The sequence below is a fragment of the Vipera berus genome, assembly GCF_964194415.1.
Source record: "Vipera berus genome assembly, chromosome: Z".
NCBI classification, from domain to species: Eukaryota; Metazoa; Chordata; class Lepidosauria; order Squamata; family Viperidae; genus Vipera; species Vipera berus.
Window position 1 is genome coordinate 43,802,327 of NC_138205.1, and position 23,116 is coordinate 43,825,442.

At 37.8% G+C, this 23,116-nt stretch overlaps 3 protein-coding genes across 7 annotated transcripts in view; 2 read left to right on the forward strand and 1 right to left on the reverse strand.

Annotated features, from left to right (window-relative positions):
* STARD3 (StAR related lipid transfer domain containing 3) overlaps nt 1-13,252 on the forward strand; it is a 37,251-nt gene extending 23,999 nt beyond the window's left edge. For 2 of the 4 annotated variants that reach the window (XM_081346460.1, XM_081346462.1), the window contains 4 exons: nt 417-496; nt 583-687; nt 2,801-2,894; nt 4,217-9,371. In XM_081346460.1, coding sequence (XP_081202586.1) covers nt 417-496; nt 583-687; nt 2,801-2,894; nt 4,217-4,327 — 390 coding nt within the window. In that variant the 3' untranslated portion in view covers nt 4,328-9,371. Of the gene's footprint in view, nt 1-416; nt 497-582; nt 688-2,800; nt 2,895-4,216; nt 9,372-9,394; nt 9,486-12,711; nt 12,937-13,234 lie in introns of those variants that run through there. The other 2 variants (XR_014028712.1, XM_081346461.1) reach the window with 2 other exon arrangements.
* Nucleotides 1-23,116, reverse strand: part of MIEN1 (migration and invasion enhancer 1) — a 443,636-nt gene that overhangs the window by 260,554 nt on the left and 159,966 nt on the right. The window lies entirely within an intron of this gene.
* MREG (melanoregulin) lies at nt 12,956-22,784 on the forward strand. Its single transcript, XM_081346465.1, has 3 exons — nt 12,956-15,151; nt 19,520-19,686; nt 22,043-22,784. The coding sequence occupies exons 1-3, from the start codon at nt 14,905-14,907 to the stop codon at nt 22,274-22,276; spliced, it is 648 nt and encodes a 215-aa protein (XP_081202591.1). The 5' UTR covers nt 12,956-14,904; the 3' UTR covers nt 22,277-22,784.

The window sequence follows — 23,116 nt, forward strand, 5'->3', positions numbered from 1 at the left end:
AAATAAATATGTATAATATTTATAAAATAAGAGGATCTATGAACCGCTACAGAGTTACCCAGGATTTGCTACTTAGATTTCATTTTCTATCCATCGGTTTCTGCACAACAGCAAGTATTTTTCTGCTTTATGTAATGACAAAGCCTATCGCTTTCCCTTATTCTTGTACCCTCCAAATACATTGGCTCAGAATTTCTTCTGTTACCAGATTAAATATATGGATGTTTACCAATCAGCGATATTGTTTTTCTTCTGTGTAAATATGGAAGTTATTTTTATGAATATACGTGAAAATAATCATCATTGTTCTGATTTCTTCACAAGTCAAAATTCCTTTTCAAAGTAGTCGTGCCAAGGAAATATTCTAGACTAGCTTATGTTGGCAGAAATGGGAAAACATTCTGTTTTCTTACCAGATCTTGGAACGGATTGATGATAACACAACCGTATCCTATGATGTGGCAGCTGGTGCCGCAGCAGGTGTTGTCTCGCCTAGGTAAGTTCTGATTTCAGACTATATTTTTCACTACCCATTTCATTTCAATGAACTGATGTATCATATGTGCTCTCTATACAAATCAGAGATTTTGTAAATGTGCGTCGGATTGAGAGAAGAAGAGACCGGTACATTTCATCAGGGGTGGCAACAATCCACAGCTTGCGCCCTCCTACTTCCAAATACGTCAGGTATGAAAATCTTATTGTTGTCCTATATCATCCCGGGAGCCATTTCCAACACACAGGTAGGCAAAGGCAGAAAAAAAAATATGTTTTTAATTATAAAGCTTTTAGTTACTGTCTGCGTTGGCAGAGGAAAAAATACACCATAGAGCTTCCTATATAGCAGCATTTTCTGAGCAAATAGTTAGCTTTTGGCCTCCAGCTGCAGTAAGAGGAAATGATTTATTGTTCATAATAATTGTAAATAATCTAGGAACATTCTTGGATGTAAGCAGAATTGTAAGCTCGCAGCTTATACATACCTGGGGACTCTCCAGTATGTATGTCAAGTCTTATTTTTTTATTTTTAAATTTATTTGCTGCCCATCTCATTTCAAAGCAACTGTGAGCAGCTTACAATATAAAAACATTAAACTAATCAAATATGAGTTTACTCAAGAAAAAATCAAAATAAAAGCAATGAGAGAGAGAATATGAATGAATCTAGGCTGAGTGACTTCCAGAACTGTGTAATGTTGAGCAACTGTACTCCAATAGCCAATGATGGCTGGGAGTGACGGTGATTATAGACCAGCACAGTATAGTAAGTAATTTGCCATGCAATCCCAAATATTTATACCATTTTTACTTGTCTCTTGTTGTGTTTTGTACTTTTCAAATTGTAAGTAATGTATGTGAAAACTTTGAAAACTATTTTTAAAAACAAAGGTCAAAATTCCCATTCCAAATATTTTCCAAAATTTCTGAAAGGCTCATGTTTAGATTATTCTTCCAAGTGAAAAGAAATTTTCAAAATTGGTATTCAGGATATCTGTAGCACTTTCTTACTCAGATGCCCTGTTCCATTTGTATCGTTAGCTGAAACTTGCTGCAGTGGTGGTCTTGGCCAGATTTATTGAAAAAGGCCATTTGTTCCGTTTTCTGCTTCCTGGAAGAATAGAAATTTGGAGTTTTTCCTGTATCAACAGGAATTATTGAGTTTCATGTTAGCACTCAAGAAATTCTTGTCTTAAAACAAATGGAATAATCACAGCACTCATCCTTCAGAATAGTTTCTATGGTCTTTTGTGTGTGTGTGTAATGAAGGCTGCATGAATAAAACACACCTTCTGACTTTAATGTAGAAGCCACCCCCTGGGATGGTGCATTACAGAGCTTCGTACATAGAAGTATTTTCTGAGCAGTTGTGTTTTTTTGTTTTTTGGCCTCCAGATATGTCTTGTGATGAGCAAACTCCAGTTATGAGCAATTTCCAACAAAGCTTCTTTGTTGTTCTTGCTTTCTGCCTCGGGTGACCAGTCAGGGTGTATTTGTTCACCACCTTTATTTTTCTGAGTAATAGCATTAAAACATCATTGGCCTTTAACTCAGAATTTAACTCAGAATTGTAAAGATATATGAGAGGGACTATGTTCATTTCACATGTCAGTATGCATTATGGGATGTTGTATATCTTTATCCTGTTCAAGGAAATTGAGTTTCTGTTATTCAAAATGATCCGGTTAAAAACAACAGATTTTTTTGCATCTGTTATCAAGATACCAAACAGATAAAAACTGGCATCTTTTCACCCATTTCTTTTTCTCAGTATTTAAATTTGTGGGATATTCCTTGAAGGGCATCCTTCATGGTGAGAAGTCTAAGTACATCTGTTCCTGCGATTGGTGGCTTGTTCCTAACTAACTTCCCATGAAATACAGCTTACTGATTAAAAAAAAGTCAATAAATTTGCAAAATCTGTATGGCCAGCTGCTTTCCCATCTGAAGTAGTTTGGGCGTCATTATCTTTGAAATAGTTGGTGCCCTCTTTAGCACTCCATTTATGAAATGTTCCTAAGGAAACTCCAAGCTGGAAGCTTATTACCTAGTTTTCAATAGCTGGAGGTGGGATTGCAGTTGAGCTAATTAATTAATAAATTAATGATTCTAAAAGGGCATCATTAGAAACAAAAGAGTATAATGACTGGGATAATGCCTAATTTGTTTTCATAATGTAAATGTACATTGCCTTGAACTTTTCTGTCCAATAGTTGGTCTGCCATTAAACTAAATTTTATCTTACTTTTTTCTGCTCTGTCAGTATATCTCCAACATTATTTATGCTTTTGGATTTTCTCAGAGCAGAGAATGGCCCAGGAGGTTTCGTTGCCCTGAAATGTCCCACCAATCCAAATCTTTGTACTTTGTTCTGGATACTCAATACGGACCTTAAGGTAAAGCATATTTTATCTTTCTAGGTCTTGATTTAATACAAGCTTATAATTACAAATTGGTCCATTGTACTTTACTCTGTAGGATATACTGAGCAGAATGTTACATGCATTGTGTAACAACTAGATTCTGTTGCAATACATGGTTTACTTCCTACAGTTTCTAGGAGACACCGTATTATATAAATATCACAGATTAATTCATACATACTCAGGAATTTTGCAAAATGACATCCCACTGATCTTTTTATTCCAACTGGTAATATGAATCTGGGAGCCATGGTGGTGCAGTGGTTAGAATACAGTATTGCAGACTAACTCAGCTCATTGCCAGGAGTTCGATCCTCACCGCCTCAAGGTTGACTCAGCCTTCCGAGGTCGGTAAAATGAGGACCCAGATTGCTGGGGGCAATATGCTGATTCTGTAAACTGCTTAGAGAGAGCTGTAAAGCACTATGAAGCAGTATATAAGTATTAAGTGTTATTGCTAACTGCTTTTCTAATTTACAATACAGATATTTTATGACACATAAAATACTTTGCTTACAAATGCTATTTAAAATATGGAATTACCAATACGGGGCTGGAGTCAGTTTCCTGCGGTGGAGGTTTTTAGTTCCAGGATAGTTTTGTTGCAGCAATTCTCACTTTAGAGCTTCGTGGGAGAAATTGGTGGTGTCCTTCATTATTAGAACACACAGTGCTGCCATTTTTAATTTTAAATTATTTCCTGGCTTAAAAAAATCTGTTGTTACCAGAAGAAATTGGAAGAAGAAATAAAAATAGTGAGAATGTGCTAATTAACTTATGCCTCTCTAATAAACAAGCCATCACTATTTTAAATGAACTCAGTAATAGCTCAATTATGCTGTTTCACCCATCACAGTGCTTATATTATTCTAATCTTATGGTTAGAAATGGAACTATTTTGTGATGGAAAACTATGATTTGCAGGTCAAATGTTATAATTTCATTTCTAAATATATTTAACAAAAAAGATGTCTGAAATCCTTAAGTTCTGCTTAAAGTTAGTGTACATGAAATTGAACTAGATGACATAGTTGTACAAAGTAAGTTCCTGGATTCTTTGTTTTTGTTCATTTTAAAGAGAGCATAGCAATAGTTTGGTTAACCCCATTTACTCAGTAATGCCTCAGGTAAAACTGAAGTTGGATGGCAGAACTGGGAAAGATCTTGCTCTGCCTCAGAGGCCACAACTATGTATCAAATATTTGATAATTTGACTAGATTAGATTGGAGCAATGAGCATTAGAATATATAAACATTAAATTGATGTGTTTTGATGTGCTTATTTTGTCCTATAGGGTCGGCTTCCCCGATATCTAATTAATCAAAGCTTGAGTGCCACCATGACAGAATTTATGTTCCACCTGCGTAAACGGATTATGGATATCACATCAAGATCTAATTCTTAAAACTTGGTTTAATATTCCTTTTGAATGTTCTTTGAAACTATATCAAGGCCCAAAGAAGTGGATACCTCTTCCTACTAATTGAAAAAAAATTATTTAGATGACATTCAGGATAAAAATGAAAAATGAGCCAGTAGCCAGTGATGTAAATGAATAGACTCAGGAAGATAATCATGTGGGAAGAGGAGATAAGATGGCTGATGTTTCAAATCAACATATTGAAAAGAAAAAGTAGGACAAAATCTTTGAGATCTCTTGCTGACGATCAAATTTAACACTGCAGTTGTTGAGCCATAAGATATGCCAAATTAATTCATGAACGTAATCGCAAAATCCAGTGGCTTAATTTCTTATACTTCTGTCTGTCCCTCTTTTCTTCCTTGGCATGGTCATACTATTTCTGACTAGTATAAACTGATAAACACATCCAAGTGTGAAAAGTATCATCAAGTAATCCTGCATATGAAGTAATACGGTTGGAGTGCTGCAGAATAAGCCAGATAATTTTCTAATCACTGTTATATGAACTCTGGACCCTCCACTTTCCTAAAGAATGATGTACCCCTTCTTGTCAGAGGACTGAATTGCCCAATGGTGTGACCATAATTTGACTATGTATCCTCAAAGTGGTGATGGCTTCAGGAAATGAAATTCCCACCATCTCCATTGAATACATGGATTAGAATTGTGGTTCGAATTGGAATGTGCCTATCTGGGCTGCTGTTCTAGTTCTATCATATATTTTTTTTAGTTTCTTCTTCCTAAGAATGTGAAGAAGGTCCCATCTCTGTCTGCAGAACTGAAACCTCTACAGTGGCTAACATTTCATAGTTTGATGATGGTCTTCCATCCTCTTGTGACTAGGCTGGAAGGATTTGCTAATTAAGGCCAAGATTTATATTCAGTATATTCCTAAATGATTTCTTAATCCAGAAACAGTGAATTCCAGCCCTTTTCTTGAAGATGGATTGTTAAGTATAAGAGAAGCTTACTTGAAAACACTTTGTCATCTGCTTCTTTTCCTTGCCCTGACAGCATCATGAGGCGTGTGCTGGATTTCTCATAATAATGAATGGACTTTCTTAAGGCAAAGATAAGGGCTACCACCAGAGCAAGGGGATTGTGCTTCCTTAAAGTAGATACTTGTGGTCCATGTTCTTCTGCCAAAATCTATTTTCATGAAAGATTATTCCTTAATAAATGCAGTTCCTAAGAAGATTTTAGGATATGAGTTGGACTAGTAGTTCCACCTGTCTTACATATATCTTGCCTATTACTATTGAAGTGAAACCTTACTGCCTATCACCTCTGGGAATAAGGAAAGTCATAAACAAGAAGCTGCTTCAAAATATTTTTCTTGATTTTTTTTAAATAACCTGCGCCACCATGAAGTGTGTGCAGGAGTTCTCATTTCTAAGGATTAGCAATTAATCTTATTTAAATGCCTTCAGTTACATTCTGGATATCATTGGGAAGTGGCTTGTACTTTTTTGTAAATCTAACAGAGTTTTCTTTGCCTTTACACCTCATTTAAAAAGCCACTTGAATAAAGAAAACATGCTTTTTGCTTCAAATTCTTGAGAATTAATCAAATAAAGGAATAATAAAAACTTCACTGTCTGAATGTGTACTTCTTTTGAACCTGATATGTATCTTTTTAATTTTAGTTCCAAGAGTGTTGGGCATGCTGGGAGTTGTACAAGTAGTCCTTGACTTACAACAATTCATTTAATCATTGTTCAAAGTTACAATGGCACTGAAAAATATGGCCATTTTTCACAGTTACAACCTTTCCAGCATCCCCATGATCATGTCATCAGAATTCAGATGCTTGGCAATTGGTTCATATTTATTACTGTTGTTGTTTCCCAAGTTCATGGGATCACCTTTTGTGACCTTCTCACAAGCAAAATCAATGGGGAAGCCAGTCACTTAACAACCAGGTTACTAATTTATCAACTGCAATGATTTACTAAAAACTGGCAAATAAAAAAGGCTGTAAGATGGGGCAAAACTCACTTAACATCTCAACAACAGAAAATTTGGGCTCAATTGCCATAAGTCGAGGACTAATATTAGTTTCGAGCATTTGAAATAAGTTTAGGGCAGACTGCAAAGCAAGAAGGAAATAGTTCAGTTTGCTAATCTAATCTAAATCTTTGTTTTTATTATTCTAAATGAGTTTTTGCTTTTCTGTATTATGCAATTAAGTGGGTGTTTTATATATAACATGACCCAAAGCATGCTTTTTCATAAGTGCACATGTGTTCTGTTATAATTTATCCTTCAAAAGCATGTCTGTGGTTTATTTTATTGCACTAAAACTCCTGAGAAAGAAGCAACAGGGGCCCTTGTGGTACCTTAAAAAAACAAAATAAAATGATCTAATGTATAAAATATAGGCCACAAAACTATGCCTAAATAACTTATTAGCCTTTTAGATGTGGCTATTAGCTCAATTAAGACCAGTTACATATATTGATACTTCACTTTGTGGCTTACACATGAAAATGTTTTCCTAAAGATAATAGAACTTGCCATCTCCTTAATAATATGACATCCAAATTCAGAATTCCTATAGGAATGCAGTTTGAAGTTCTAAGGTGCAAACAAACTGCTTCAAGAATTTTTGTTCAAGCTGGATACTGGCTGATTAAAAGACAGAATTGCCTGAGATTGCAACATGAACCTACAGAAGTGGGAATTGAAACTGATCCAAAGAATGGAGAAAACCATAGAATGAGAAACTAACTTAACCCTGTGCCATCTGAAGCATCTGTTTTAAGCTGACTTGGGCTGTCATGAAACAGGCAATGAGTAATTTTGTTGGCAATTGGCCAACAAATAGGAGGAAGAAAGATGCGTGTGAGTTTTTCTGCCTCAATGCTCAAAGTAGTCATAGCTTTTGAAATGAAAAAAATTTCAATATGTTGGGATTGTAACCCATAAGAATAGCTGTTTATTAAGAAATAATCTAATCAAATATTTAATTATTAATAACATTCCAGTGAAAGGAAAAGCCAGAACTTTTCCCTTTAGTAGTTAAATGGTTAAAAAAGACGCTATGGAAGATTATTTCAATATATGATTACTGCAGCTAGATTATTATATGCACAGATGGAAATATTCAACACCAATCACCATGGTTGTTGAAGCTGAATTTGCTACATTTTGCTGAGATTGATAAATTGATTTCTTCAATCAGAGAAAAGATATCTATATTTATTGGTCATTGGAAGCCTTTTTGCACATAAATGATCTTGCAATTTATGGGTTTAATGATTAGACTGGATAGATTATAAAAAGAATAATAGGATGTAACTTTAACAGAAGTTAAAATATATTTATACTTATAACTGCTGTGAAGAATATCAGAAGCCACATCTTACATCTTTTTTCTTTGTTTTCTTTTTTCCCTATTGCACTATTTGCTTTTTCTTTGCTTTTTGTCTTTTTCATTTCATTTTATTTATATTAGCCTATGTTAATTTTTCATTTTTTTGTTAAAAGTCATCTAGGTATAGATAATAAAACAATCCTAAGGCAGATGAACTGTTCTGACTCCCAAATTAGCCTTATTTAGATCTAAGTTTCTAGCTATTAGAAATGCTCTGAAACATTGGCTACGTGGAAATTAGAAATTTCATTTCAATTCTATTAAATTCCTACTTTCTGAGCTATAGGGATGCAGAATTCTAAGGTGCCTTGCATATAAAACGTATATTAACTCTATTCTAAAATCCGAAGTGATTTGCTGATGCTTTGTATATGAACCATAAACTATAGCCTAGGAAAAAAAGAAAAAAAGATCCCAAACCAATACAGGAATTTAACTGACATATTCTGTCCTGTCTGCCTCTCTTCTATCTGCCTTTTTATAAGTATTTATAGTGATGTCACAAAGATATAATCAAAGATCACTTGGGAAAAAATTATTGCACTTCTCAGGATGTGAAACTTCAAGTGAAGGAATGTGATCACATACCACAGCATCCTCATTTAGTTATTGAAGCTAGATAACTTTTATTGCAGCCTGACTTCCAGATGACTTGGTGCCTGTAGGCCAATATGAAGTGGCCAGAACTAGAAGGTCACCTCTGGAAAGAGACTGGGAAAAGCCTGCTACAATTAAAATATTTTGGTGGGGTTTTTTCTTTCCAAAATTTGAAAAGCTATCAAGACAGAAAATTCTCTTAGCTTAGCAATTCTTGCTTGGAGTAAAAAACAACAACAAACCACTGAAACCATGCATGATACCAAACAGTATTTTACCTCAGAAATGAAGTTCACTGTTGTTTTGGCAGGCCAGTGTTATGATGGTTGTGAAATGACTCCCATCCATTAATCTGTTGTCCTGGGTTCAAAATATGATGGATACTTTGTCTTTACAAAATTACAAGGTATCTGACAACTATACTCTTAATTCTTTGATCCAGAAGTCTTTGGGGACATTAGGGGTTTTGAATGTCAAGAGCACTGCCAGAAACCCGCCACCATCTTGTGGAATGACCATTCATTTAAAAACCCATGTTCTAAAACTCAATATAGTAATTGCTCACTGTTCACCATTCTAGCTTAACTTTTGGATTGTGAGGTACATTTCCTGACAAGCATGGAGGTACACCCTCATATTTTTATTTTCTAATTATATCCATGAAATTTAAGTAAAGTTCATGGCAGCTCTACTATTTAAAAAAATTAAGGGAATAAAAATCAAGTCAGGGGCTCCAAATGATACCAGGATAGATAAGTGTCTCTGGATTTACTGTTTCCTAAAGGCACTTTAGAATTTAATATTGTTTTAATAGGTCTTGAGGAAGATAACAAAAATGAACTTACTCTTCTTCCCATATAAAAGCCAAATGCCAAGACCACAATATATTATGCTGAATTTTGTATGTTTTGTTCAAACCCTTAAGCTATGAAGGAAACGTTTCACATGATCTCTGCTTATGACTGTCAGACAGTATTTAAAGAGAATTAAAGACTTCTTTGCCTTTTTTTTCAAGCATAGTTTCTGCTATCATATATTCTGATATACTTGTTATAGGCATATTTTATAATCTGCAGCTTTTGCAAGTGACATGGATTTCTTGGGCCAAGTGTGTTGTTGCTGTTATCACGATGAAGATGAATTAGAGAAGAATTCATTGATCACTGGGTATGTACTTTAGCTTTTCATAACATGATTGCAATTGTACACATTTGCATAATTCATATAAAAATCTTTTGTTTTGAAAGTAATACTGGAAAGTTGACTGTTTAGATCCATCTCCCAAGAGTCTTCTAGCATTGTCCATTCTATTGCTTGTTCCCTTTGTTTTGTCACTCCTCTCTAATTCCAACTTTTTGTTTTTAACATTGGGCTGATTCCCTTCCCTGTATTATTTGCCAATAGTTTCTGCTTGTAAATCTGGCAGGGTTGGATGTGCTCTGAGTACATTCATGATGCAGGGTCACCTAGTGTGGCCTCAGAAGCACAGCTTGTGTGTTATGGTGCCTTGCTTATGGAATGGCCTCTACCTATAGATAGAATGGCCCTGACCTTGTTGGCTTTCAGGCACTGGGGCCAGGATTTAATAGGTTTGACACCTGGTGGATGATGAATGGATGGAAGCTTTTATTGAGATCTTAGCATAGTTTATTGCATTGAATGATTTATAATGTTACGTTTTTATTTTGTTTGCTGCCCAGAGTTCCTTTGGGAGATGGGCTACTATATACATTTGTTTAATAAATAAAAGCAATATTTCTGCAACCTTGGGGATGTTTATCTCTTCTGAAGCTATCTCTAGGTTTAGATGTTGCCATTTGGGTTGCATAAAGTAATGGCTTGTTATTAGTATAAATAGGACAGCATCTGTGAGTGCTTTTACTTAGCTTCAAGGCAGATTTCTCCTGTTCCTGCTTTCAACAGGGTCTGATATCTTAATCTCTTGAAATTAATTTCATTAAGGTGGCATGTCCAATGTCAAAATATTTTGCTTCATTCTCTATTTGTAAGTTGAATCTAAGTGTTCTTCTCCTTTAATTGTAATCATAATTTCTTCTAGTTTCATCTAGTGTCCAACCTTCAAGGTCCTATTATATCTTTTTTTTTAATTCAAAGATGTCAGGCTTAGCCAAAGAGCAATGTAACACAATCCAATTAAAGTTCATTTCTTTATTTGATTACATATTCAGTCTTGCCAGACTAACCCTATACTACCCTAACCTAATAGATGTACCCTGGAAATTTTAGGAGCCTTATCCTAAACCTTGTCCTCTTCCCATGACCCAGTTTTGGGCTGTGTTTGCTCTTAACTCGTATCCCTCCTTGGAATGTGTTCCCTCCTTCCAGAGAGCCATACTGAGTTACCAAATTTTTTTTCCAATGGGAAGCATTCTTATGCAATAGTAAATAATTAATTACAAAAATTTAAAGTAAATTTGTAATTTTCCAAAATCAAAGTTCTAATCACCCTTTTGCTGTTTATTCCAAAATAAAATTGTATTTAAACTTTTTTCACTAACAATTGAAGGAAACATATACAATGTTTTCAGATTTGTTGATCCAAAGCTTCCTGATAGTTGAAAAATAGTTAACAAGCAATTTTCAAAAGTGATTAGAAAAGAAAGTATGTAAACCCTGCATCCTTTTGAAGGTGCTGACCATGATTTGAGCAAGCTGGCCATTCCTTATTCTCCCAGAGCTCTAAACCAAGTAGAGACAGTTGTCATCTCCTCATAAGGAACCGCTGTCTGGAGCACTTGTGGGCAATCTCAAGTTCTCTCCTTGTCTGTTTTCAGACTTGTTGCCCTGGCTGAGGAATTCTGGGATCCCATATATCTAAGTTGCCAAGTTTGAAAAATACTGCTCCAGAGGAATAGTGATGGATTTTCTAGCAAGTGTCAAGCTACACAGTCTGTGAATATTCAATAGCCGTGTCTGAGCCCCAATTCCCAGACAGCTTTGAATATACAGTGAGGGAAAAATTATTTGATCCCCTGTTGATTTTGTACATTTGCCACTGACAAAGAAATGATCAGTCTATAATTTTAATGGTATGTTTATTTTAACAGTGAGAGACAGAATAACAACAAAAAAATCCAGAAAAACACATGTCCAAAAAGTTATAGATTGATTTGCATTTTAATGAATGAAATAAGTATTTGATCCCTTCACAAAACATGATTTAGTACTTGGTGGCAAAACCCTTGTTGGCAGTCACAGAGGTCAGACATTTCTTGTATTTGGCCACCACACATCTCAGGAGGGATTTTGTCCCACTCCTCTTTGCAGATCCTCTCCAAGTCATGAAGGTTTCGAGGCTGACGTTTGGAAGCTCAAACCTTCAGCTCCCTCCACAGATTTTCTATGGGATTAAGTTCTGGAGACTGGCTAGACCACTCCAGGACCTTAATGTACATGTGCTTTCTTGAGCAGGGAAGCCTTGCGGGCGCTGCAGGAGTTCAGTCCTTCATGGCGTAGTATGTTACCAATTGTTTTTCTTGGTGACTATGGTCCAACCAGCCTTGAGATCACTGACAAGATCCTCCCCATGTAGTTCTAGGCTGATTCTTCACTGTTATGATCATTGAAACTCTACGAGGTGAGATCTTGCATGTAGCCCCAGACTGAGGGAGATTGACCATTATTTTGTGTTTCTTCCATTAACGAATAATCGCACCAACTGTTGTCACCTTCTCACCAAGCTGCTTGGTGATAGTCTTATAGCCCATTAAAGACTTGTGTAGGACTACAATCATGTCCCTGACATCCTTGGACAACTCTTTGGTCTTGGCCATGATGGAGAGTTTGGAATCTGATTGATTGATTGCTACTGTGGACAGATGTCTCTTATACAGGTAACAAGCTGAGATTAGGAGCATTTCCTTTAAGAGAATGCTCCTAATTACAGCTCGTTACCTGTATAAAAGACACCTGGGAGCCAGAAATCTTGCTGATTGATAGGGGATCAAATACTTCACTCATTAAAATGCAAATCAATTTATAACTTTTTTTAAATGTGTTTTTCTGGATTTTTGTTGTTGTTATTCTGTCTCTCTATGTTAAAATAAACCTACCATTAAAATTACAGACTGATCATTTCTTTGTCAGTGGGCAACCGTACAAAATCAGCAGGGGATCAAATAATTTTTCCCCGCACTATATCTGAACACACAAAGCCCTCCTGAAAAGTCTGTGCAAGGCTGTAGCCTTTAAATATTTTGGATGAGATAAATGATATACCATAGAGAAGGCTAGGCTAGCGTCTCTAGAACTCCATTATAACCCATTGCTATGGATTCCCCTCACACTGCCATTTAAAACAAAACCTTCAATCTTTTCCATTTTCTGTTGCATTTAAAACAAAACCTTCATTCTTTTCCATTTTCTATTACAGTGACACATTTCAGTATTTCAATAAGTTACAGAAATGGCGGCAGTCAGAGGCAGCTAACTTGTGGAATGAACCAGCAGACTCTGCTCATGTAGAGCGGGGAGATGATCACGAGCTTCACAAGCTGCTAGAGAAAAGGTCCAAAATGTCCCGTGGGTCAGAGGTAAGTTGCCCACACAATTAAAGCTCTTTCTTTCATACGGAGCCGGATTTAATGATGTGGAATTCAGCCACATGTAGCTTGATATATAGGCAGATATAGTGAATAGTTTCTTGTGTTGGTTCCTCTGTGAAAGTATGAAGTGTGTGTCAAGAATGCTTATAAACAAGAATGCTATTGCTGCCTTGAGCCAAGAAAACAAAGTGATGTAAATGTACTATAAATTGGTCTTTTTAAGGTCATTCTGAGAATGCTTGTGGCTACATCTAGTTTGCCATGTTGTCATTCCACGAACTGCTTTGCCCATGAGTTCTAGAGCTCATAAACATTATTACAAATGTGATTTTTATTACTCCTCATCCTCAGGGCACTGAAACTGTACCTAAATAACGATGCTGTGCAGTGCTACAGAAGGGCCCTCATTTCTCCTGAGAACTGCAACTTTACCTAAACAGACAAGTATTTTCTCCTAAAGTAGGATATAAAAATAATAAACCAAGCTCAAGATGCATTACACTCTAAAATGGTCCAGACAGATCTGGAATATGGAGGTCTCATTGCCGGGGTGTCTGGAGGAAGTGTGTGTGTGAATAAAAAAAGATGTTGTTCATAGCCATGTAATCCAAGCATGCTTGACATGTGTTATATGATTCTAGCTAATGTCTTGATCTTTATGACTTCACTGTGGACTTGGTACTTGATGGCTTTTATTACTACAAGCCATTTGCTACTAGCAAAACAATCAGGCAGATGGAAGGAGGATGGAAAAATCTAACCTTTGCTTGACAAAACACCATCAAAAAGGGATAATGATGTCTCTAAAATCTGGATTCATTGTTTAGCTGCCATTCTCTTTCTGGGCCTCCTGGTTCACGATTTCAGTACTGACTTCTGAAATCCTGCATAGTTTAGGAGCAGAGTATCTCAAGAAACACACTATGTTTCAATGTGGTTGCTTTTGTCATCTTTGGAGGAACTTCTCCAGAGATCTCCAACAAATGGAGCAAAGTGGGTAGCTACAAGGAACAGGTTCTTTGGAGTGACAGGTCCTCCTTGCATTCTGTGGAGGGAAAGTAAAGAAGAGGATGAGTGGGTGGATTCAATAATAGTGGTGCTGAGTGCACTATAGGAAGACCTGAAAGCCATGAAAGCTTTCTCATGGAGAAAGTCTATTTATGTAGTCACTAAGAGTCATCAATAACTTGATGGCATATAATAATCAATTGTATTTTTGTTACTTTTCTTTAAAGAATAGGTCTTAACAATTGTGGTTGAACCAGAAAAATTCAATTATTGTGTGGATTAGAAGTAAAAGTATTATTACTGCTCATATCAATCATTTGCTCCTTTTTCCTATTTGTTGTTGTTGTTAGTTGCGAAGTCATGTCCAACCCATTGCGACCCCATGGACAATGTTCCTCCAGGCCTTCCTGTCCTCTACCATCTTCTGGAGTCCATTTAGGCTCACACCTATTGCTTCAGTGACTCCATCCAGCCACCTCATTCTCTGTCGTCCCCTTCTTCTCTTCTCTCTGATTAATTGTAACCACAATCCTTAAATAGGGGGAGCAGAGATCTTATCTGAGTACAACACATTTATATCTAAGTGTACATGCATGCCCAAAGCCATTATTTAAAGTTGGAACTTCAGTGACACTTCCCTATGTACCCACCTAATTCCATTCTATTTTTTTTTCTTTGTTAAAGATAGTTTTCATGAAGAAAAAGAAAAACCTGATATAATGCAAAACAACACTAGTCTCCAGAATAATCCTAATTCCCAGTCTTGAGATTATATATAGGTCCAAAACTATTCTTAAAAATAAAAATAGAAAATTACTGTAGCCCAATGCTTACTTTGTATGTGTGTATCTTGGAGATTTAAGAGGGTTGCAAGGATCAACTTCACTGTTTAACTTTCTGGTCAATGGTGTTTCCTGATGGGGTTCAATCATTGTGGTAGCCATGTAGTGAATGGATGTACAGCCTACGCAACAATTAATTTTGATTGTGCATAATCTATTCTCAAAATATTAATGTGGTTCCACAAGGTTGGAGATCTCTGTTTTCATGCCTCTGTAAAATCTAGCTCCTCGCACAGACATGCCTTGCCCTCTATAAGAGCATGTATTTTGCTGATCTGTATAGTTTGGGGATTCTTTTTTTTTCCTGTTCTCCTTATTCTGGTAAAGGGATACCGACGTTTGAGCTTTGACATCATTGCCCACCGACAGATCCGTCGAAAGGTAAAGGATAGATGGAAACATATCTTGGAAGTCTTAGGTAAGTGTGCTGATAGTGAACATTTTTCTGGTTAGTGTTATCTCTGTTGTTAATTTATTTAACTATTGTATAATCTTTTATTCTAAAGGAAAATTTAAAAAGTATAAGCAGGACAGATACTGTTTCTGTTGTTTCTGATTTAAATATAAAATATCAGTAAGAATAAGATAAAGGTTGTTTTTTCATTGGCTGAGGTATTGTGGGATGTTAATATCAGCAAGTACAGTTTGATGCAAAGAATTAAATCTGCCATTCTCTGTTGAAAATAATTGTCAATTGGTTGACTGCAATTCTGACAAATAAAAAGAAAAAAGTAACAATGGAAAGAAGGCTTCTATGTAGGGCTTTAATCCAACAAAGGTTATTTAAAAATCTAGAGAATTAAATAGACTATATGGAATTTGCCCTTATTATATAATATTGCAAGGTCTAGTAAACTTAGGTAATTGAAACAGGAATTTTCAAAATATTCCAGACCTCAAAATCTGTTAGTTAAAAAAGAATCTTGGAATTCCTGATCAACAGACAGAACAATAGTGATTCAAAAGTGATTATCCTTAAGCAAACTTTATCTCTCTGTCTGTCTGCCTATCTCTTTCTCTCTCTGTGTGTGTTAAACTGATATAAAAGAACAACGATTAAACTAGTATTAGGTCTGGTGGAGGGGGGAGGATTCTCCTTTTTCTCAGGGTTTAGGCTGATGCTAAATTTGGGCTATTGGCTTGAGCCTGTGTCTTTCTTGAAATCAGGCTTGGCCTCTGGCAACTGCCTGGACTAGTTTCTTCAGTCTTCTAGGCAATGTCTTTCATTGCCCTCTTCCTATGGCTGAAAGAAGTGACTGGACCAAAGTCAACAAGCAGGCTTCATGCTTAAGACTGGACTAGAACTCCTGGTTTCCTGATGCTTTTGTTGCCTAATGCTTTAACCCAGGCATGTCCAAAGTCCGGCCCGCGGGCCATTTGCGGCCCGGGGGGTGCTTTAATACGGCCCTCTAACAGCCCTCCCTGCTCTGTGTAAATGCGACCCTCCCACGGCCCTCCCTTCTGATTGAGGGTGGCAAGCAGAAGACTGTCTGCCACAGGAGGGAGGGTGGTGAGAGGGTGTTTCTGAGCAGCATATGGAGTCTTGGGTACTGCCAGATCCCCTCCTTCTTTTCCCCCTTCTCTCTCTCTCTCTCTCTCTGTGTCTGTGTGTGTTGGACCCGCGGGGAACAGCTGGTAGGGAGGCGGCAGTCCAGCATTTTCCCCCCTCTCATTTGTGTATGTGTGTGTCGGATCTGCGGGGAATGGCTGGTAGGGAGGCTGGTAGGGAGGCGGCAGTCTGGCATTTCCCCCCCCTCTCATTTGTGTGTGTGTGTGTGTGTGTGTGTGTGTTGGACCCACGGGGAATGGCTGGTAGGGAGGCAGCAGTCCGGCATTTTTCCCCCTCTCGTTTTGTGTGTGTGTGTGTGTGTGTGTGTGGTCTCGGACCTGTGGGGAACGGCTGGTAGAGGTGGTGGCAGTCTGGTGTTTGCATCTCTCTGTGGGCCTGACACACACACACAGGAGGGGGGGAACGCCGGACAGCCACCTCTACCAGCTGTTCCCCACAGGTCTGACACACACAGGAAGGAGGTAAACAACGCCGGACCACTGGCTCCCTAACCTCTCCTGCATGCGGAGAAATGCCCATTCCCTCTGCTGAGCCATCCCAGTTGCTTGCATTGCAGAAGGCATTCATTTGGAACGAAGACACTAGATTCGGCGTTTCTCCGCCCGCGCTGATCTCGCCCTCCTTACAGTCTCCCTCTCTTTGTTTCAGCTTGCTTTCTGCATTTGGGATGAAAACTCGAGAGAGGGAGACTGTAAGGAGCGCGAGATCAGTGTGAGCTGAGAAACGCCGAATCTCGAGTCTTTGTCCCAAATGCAGAAAGTGCTGATCTCGCGCTCCTTACAATCTCCCTCTCTCGAGTCTCCAGTCTTTGTCCCAAATGCAGAAAGCAAGCTGAAACAAAGAGAGGGAGACTGTAAGGAGGGCGAGATCAGCACGGGCTGAGAAACGCCGAATCTCGAGTCTTCATCCCAAATACTTGCCTTCTGCAACGCAAGCAACTGGGATGGCTCAGCAGAGGGAATGGGCGTTTCTCCCCGCGCGCTGATCAGCGAGCGCAGAGAAACGCAGATTCCCTGTGCGCCCTTACAAGATATGGAGGTGCTCCAGGGAAGTAACTGGGATGGCTCAGCAGAGGGAATGGGCATTTCTCCGCACGCGCTGATCAGCGGGCGCGGAGAAACACCGAACCTCGAGTCTTCATCCCAAATGTAGAAAGCAAGCTGAAACAAAGAGAGGGAGATTGTAAGGAGCGCGAGATCAGCACGGGCTGAGAAATGCCGATCTCGTGTTCAGATTTGTTGGGGGCAATCTTGCTCCAGCGTCTCGGCGAGCACACTGGGCCGCCCCGCTCCTTGGGGCTCGCTGCTGCCATGGGGGCCGGCTCGGGGATTTGTTTCTGCAGGTTAAATCGGAACCAAGCAGCAAGTGAAAAAGTTAGCAGCAGTAGCGGGAGTGGTTTTAATTGCCAAGCGTCCCCATGGAAGTCAATGGAGGCGCCGCGGCTGGCCTTTTGAGTTGGTGAGTGAATGAGAGCGAGAGAGAAACGTTTATTGAGCAGTGTGAGTGAATGAGAGCATGAAAGAGGCTTTTTGGAGCAAGAGTGAGGGAATGAGAGAGCGAGAGAGAAGCTTTTGCAAACAAAACATGAGTGAATGAGACCGAGAGAGAAACTTTTCCAAGCAAAGGTGAGTGAATGAGAGCGGAGGGGGCAGGGCGCCTGTATATCTCCCCATAGGCTCCACTGTTCTGTCAAGCCTCTTGTTTTGCACATAAAATACATTGTGAAAACTCAGCTGTCAGTTGATCTTACTGTTATAAAATGAAAAGTATGCCATTTGCAATTAACTTGGCATAAAATAATTCATTTGCATTTAATTGTAATTGTTCAAAGAATGTTCGGAAAAATGTTCGGCCCTCCAGCATGTTCACTTCATCCAATCTGGCCCTCTTTGAAAAAAGTTTGGACACCCCTGCTTTAACCACTACATAAAAATGGCTCTCCCATTGAATTTAGAGGGATCCATGCTTCGGTATCTTCATTCTTTGGTTCTGTAAGACTTGGTACAAGTGGAAGATGGAATTGTGAAAATTTCAGCTACACAGGGCTATAAGATTATATCCTGGTTTTGTCCGCAACTTTTTCTGTTGGGAATAATTACAGATGCTACAGTTGTGGACACTAAGTTGATGTTGAATTTAATTACGGCAGCAAGACTCTTGATAGGTCAGTATTGGAAGAAAGAGGAATTGCCGACTATAGAAGAGTGGACTTTAAAGGTTTCCGACCTGGCAGAGATGGCGAAGATTTCGGCCTATTTGAAAGATCACTCGCAAGAACGCTATATTATGGAATGGAGAAAATGGATTGAGTTTATCCAGAATAAGTATAGGGTTAAGAAGTTTTATGTAGCATTTGAATAGGTCTTCTTTCTTTTTTCTTCTTTTTTTCTTTTAGTTTTTTTTATATATCTATATTTAATATTACTAAGGCTTGTTTTATCCTATATAAGCTAGAGAGTGATGGATTTTAGAGTTTATAGTTGTTAGTATATGATTGTTTATGATTGTTTTTTTTATATATACCTTGTATTTAGCTCTGGGAAGTCGGGGGGGGAGGGGGGGAGGGGGGAGAGGTGGGGGGGAGGGAGAAGGGAGGGGGAGGGGGGTTTTTAAAGAAAAATTGTATGTTAAAACTTTTTAATAAAAAAAAAAAGATTATATCCTGGGACGAGTCTAGACACTTTCTACCAGTGCTTTTCACTTTCACTGAGCAACATGGCACTGGAATTCTAACATAGAGCATTTTTTGGACCTTTTCAAACCACAAAAGCCATTCACCACACCCTTCCATCATCTCGCTGGATTAAGAAAGGACATTGAAAACTATTTTTGATTTCAAAACTTATGCGAGAATGGCAGATATCATTTTTGGTGCAATTGATGTTCTGATGTTTTCCCTTGCTGTATACTGTACCTTTAAGATGATTTTCTGTAACTTGTTTTATGGTAGTTAGATGATTATTGTGATGCACAAAGGCTTTTTCTTTTGTAGTATATTGATTATAGAAGATCCCTTGGTGTCAGATAAAAGCTTTTTATATGTTCCAGGATGACTAAATAATAATTTGAAATTTGGTGAAATATCTTTTCATGTTTGTTTGAAGGTGTATTTTCATACTGAATTCTCTGATATATAATATAATTACGATAGAGGAAGATCATTTAGTGAATTGCTATGAATGAAATATGGGGGTTAATGATGTTTCCCAAATATAGGGTTCAAAGCTGAAACAGATGGCCTACTCACTGTAACTTCCTGTACTTCCTATGAATCTCTCCACAATCCTCAAGAGGCCCGCAGACTTCACACTATCCTGGCTGAACAAACATCAATTTTTGGTCATCTTGATGGTGGTCCACCAGAGAGATATCTCTTTGTCCTGGTGAGTAGGGACAAAACTATAGAAAATATGCTGTCTGTACAATGCCATGTTAAAAGAAGCTCTGGATATTATTCACAGCATCATGGAAACTATTTTGGAGGATGAGAACAACAGCTGCATCTCTCCTAATTAATTGAAACTTGATGTAGGTCTTCCCACAATGGTTAACCTAATGTGGAGCAGATGTAAGTTGATTCATTCTAATGTGCTTTGTGGTTCAAGGCCTGGAAAAAAGAAAAAAAATATTTTGAAAGGTAGTCTGAGGCAAAAGCAGTCCATTTTAAAGTGGACAGGTGTTAGAAGACATTTGAGGCAACTTTAACAAGAGTTACTATTCTGTCACCCCAAGAAGGTCATATGAACAGCAGTAAGAATTAGTCTTTAAGCTATCATCCATGTAACTGAAATCATTTGTGGAACACAAATTATAATCTATACTATACCACACCATGTCATATATATCATTATATATCATATAATATCATTATATTATATTATATATATTTATAAAAGGTTAATGCAAAATATAATGAGAAATCTCAAGGTCTTAGTTTAGGTACCCTTTTTGATAGAAAAAGAAAGCAATGAGATATCAAAAGGAAGAAAGAGGCAAACATCGGTTGGTGGAACTGAGAGGAATTCTATTTGCAGCTGCCATTGTCCTGCTTTCAGGATGCTGAGATAGAGAGATGTTTCTGAGCAGGCCAAAGAAAACAAGATGGTGGCCATGACCTACAACTGAAGCCCCGTCCCTTTTTAAATATACATTGCTTTTGCAACTGTTAGCCTGCAAGGCCATTCTGACAGAAAGCCAAATTAAGAATACTAACTCTATCATTATTGCAAAGTTACATTAACAGAACCTGGCAAATATGAACGTATTTCTCCCTCCTTTTCTTTTACTCTCCAGAAAACTAGAAATGGTTCCTTCTGAAACATTTCCACATGCTCCCTCCTTCTGTGGGGTTGATACATCTTTTACATACCAGTTGTCCAGTCTGTAGCTCTCCCTTCTGTCTCTCAAGATCATTCCCACATATCCTTACAGCAACACACATAAAAAGGAGAAGGTGTCTGACAATATGATCATCTTTGAATAAGGTCCTCCATCTTGACCTTTTTGATGCAGCCTTTCCACAGGCACCCCTGGCTTTAGCTACCAGATACATGCTTCAAAACTATGGATGACAAAGACAGAGCAGCAAAGAGTTTTTCTAGATCTCTTTGCTGCCATCTAGTAGCAGGAAGTGAGCATTATTTGGTGGGGAGGTCAAATCTTTTATTTTCAAACAATGCCAGTGGAATAGTTGTCTTGGTTGCGCTGTTCCTAACAAGCCATACTGTTCTGTACCAGCCTACTACCGGCCCTGCAGATAAGGCAGGGACAACCCCTTTTACAAGAAGGCAAGAGGCTGGAACTAAGCCTGCCAAATTTATGAACACAAAAGCAAATAGAGCAAAACAAGACACGAACCATGAAACAGGAACTATTCAAACGGTTGCCTTCAGCAAACCAGCCCTCCCACGCATTCCCCTTTTAAACAGTTCAGGGCGTGGCTTCTCTCTGCCTCCTTCCGAGGTGCCCCATTGCCTTCCTCTGTTTACTCCTGATTGACTGCCTCCTGCGTCGGGCGTCCTTGAACAGGGCCAGCTGTGGGTCATCTTCATCCAAAATGAATTCCTTTAAGCATTTTTTGTTCCCCACTCACATCAAAAATGTGGAGGAAACACTGTGAACAGTATTTTTTTAAAAAATCAAACAATGAAAACTGGCAAAACTAATACTACATTTAACAAAAAATTTGAGAGACTTATCACTCCAGAACTACTTCAAAATCTTTATCTCCTTTTGTACAATATTTTCATACTTGCTATACCTCACTTAGTTTTATTTATTTATTTATTTATTTATTTATTTAGTTTTCTATACCGCCCTATTCCCGAAGGACTCAGGGCGGTTTACAGGGCAATATGTAAAAGACAATATAAAATTAAGATAAAAAATAGAATTAAAAAGAATTAAATTAATTAATAGCCTAACAATAAAACAATGTTAAAAACTTGAAACTAAAAACCCCCTCAGTCCAGGCCAGATAGATAGAAAAGCCAGGTTTTCAGGTCCCGGCGAAACAAGTGCAGGTCGGGGGCAGTCCAGAGTTCCATAGGTAAATCATTCCAAAGGGCAGGCGCGCCCACAGAGAATGCCCTCTCTCTGGGGATCAATTAAGATGGAAATGTAATGTAATCTAGGATTTACTGCTAATAGGAATTTTTGTGATTTGAGTCATTTCTTATCATATTTCTAATGTATTTTTCACCTTCCCTGTGTTTCCATTTATTTATATTCTAATTTCAGGACCAGCTTATTCTTCTTGATGTGGGAGATGATTTTCTGTCAGCTGCACGTCACTTTTATCCTGCAAAGGAAGAAGAAGAAGACAACATGTCTTCCAGTGATGGAGGCCCATCTACTCCTTGTCCCATCTTAGTACAATTAAATAATGAAACTCAAAAAGAGGCTGAAGTAGAAGAGGGGGAAGAATTAAATGAGGACTATACACATTTTGAAGAGGCAAAAGGAGGAAATTGAAGAATCTGAGGAAAGTACCATGAAGAGAAACAAACTCAAATCATTTAATACAGACTTATGAAGGCTTAGAACAGGGATTCTCAACATTCATTTCTCACGTTCCACCAATTATTGTAAGAATTAGGACCCACATTATACAAAATAAAAAACCCATGTACTGACAATAAACAGCTATATATTTACAAGTAATCCGTTACTAAATTTATCATGTACAGTCAGTTTTAAAGACTTGAAATTTCAATTAATTATTCTGTGTCCCATCTAGAGTGCTTCTGAATCCCATTGATGCCATTGTTGAATCTAGGTAACTACATTATGGACTTTTTGAAAAGTCCTTTTTCATATAATAAACTTGCATTTCCCATTTTCTTTTTATTATTATAGCATTTTCTAACATAATTTTTGAAATGTATACTATAAGTAAGTCACTGTCTTCTAAATGATAAAAGTAGGAAGTGGTGAACATTTGGGGATAAATAATAAAGAACTATCTTTCTTTTCTCTATAATTTAATGTCTCCACACTGCCCTTTGCTACTGTTGGCTGATACTTTATTTTGCATTGTGTTCTAATCTACAAGACAGAGTCATTTTATGTCATGTGCAAGAAATGACATGAGCTGATCAGAGTGGTATGTTTATTGCAGCTTGTCTAAAGCACTCACCACACAACCACTAGATAAACACTTTGAAGTTTTAGGGAGGATCTACTTTCAGCTGCTTCCTTCCCATCAACACATCTCTAAATTCCACCACATTTTACTTTTCATTTGTGGTTATGGGAATGAGAAATGTAAAACTCTCCAAAGATACCAATCACATCACCCATCCTTCTTACCCA

Bases quoted from the DNA above. Each gene is read 5' to 3' on its own strand.
- MREG (XM_081346465.1), top strand. From the start codon at position 14,905: ATGTGGTTCCACAAGGTTGGAGATCTCTGTTTTCATGCCTCTGTAAAA. The intron at 15,152-19,519 runs GTAAGTGTGCTG...TCCCAAATATAG, and splicing joins ACATATCTTGGAAGTCTTAG to GGTTCAAAGCTGAAACAGAT. The intron at 19,687-22,042 runs GTGAGTAGGGAC...TTCTAATTTCAG, and splicing joins AGAGATATCTCTTTGTCCTG to GACCAGCTTATTCTTCTTGA.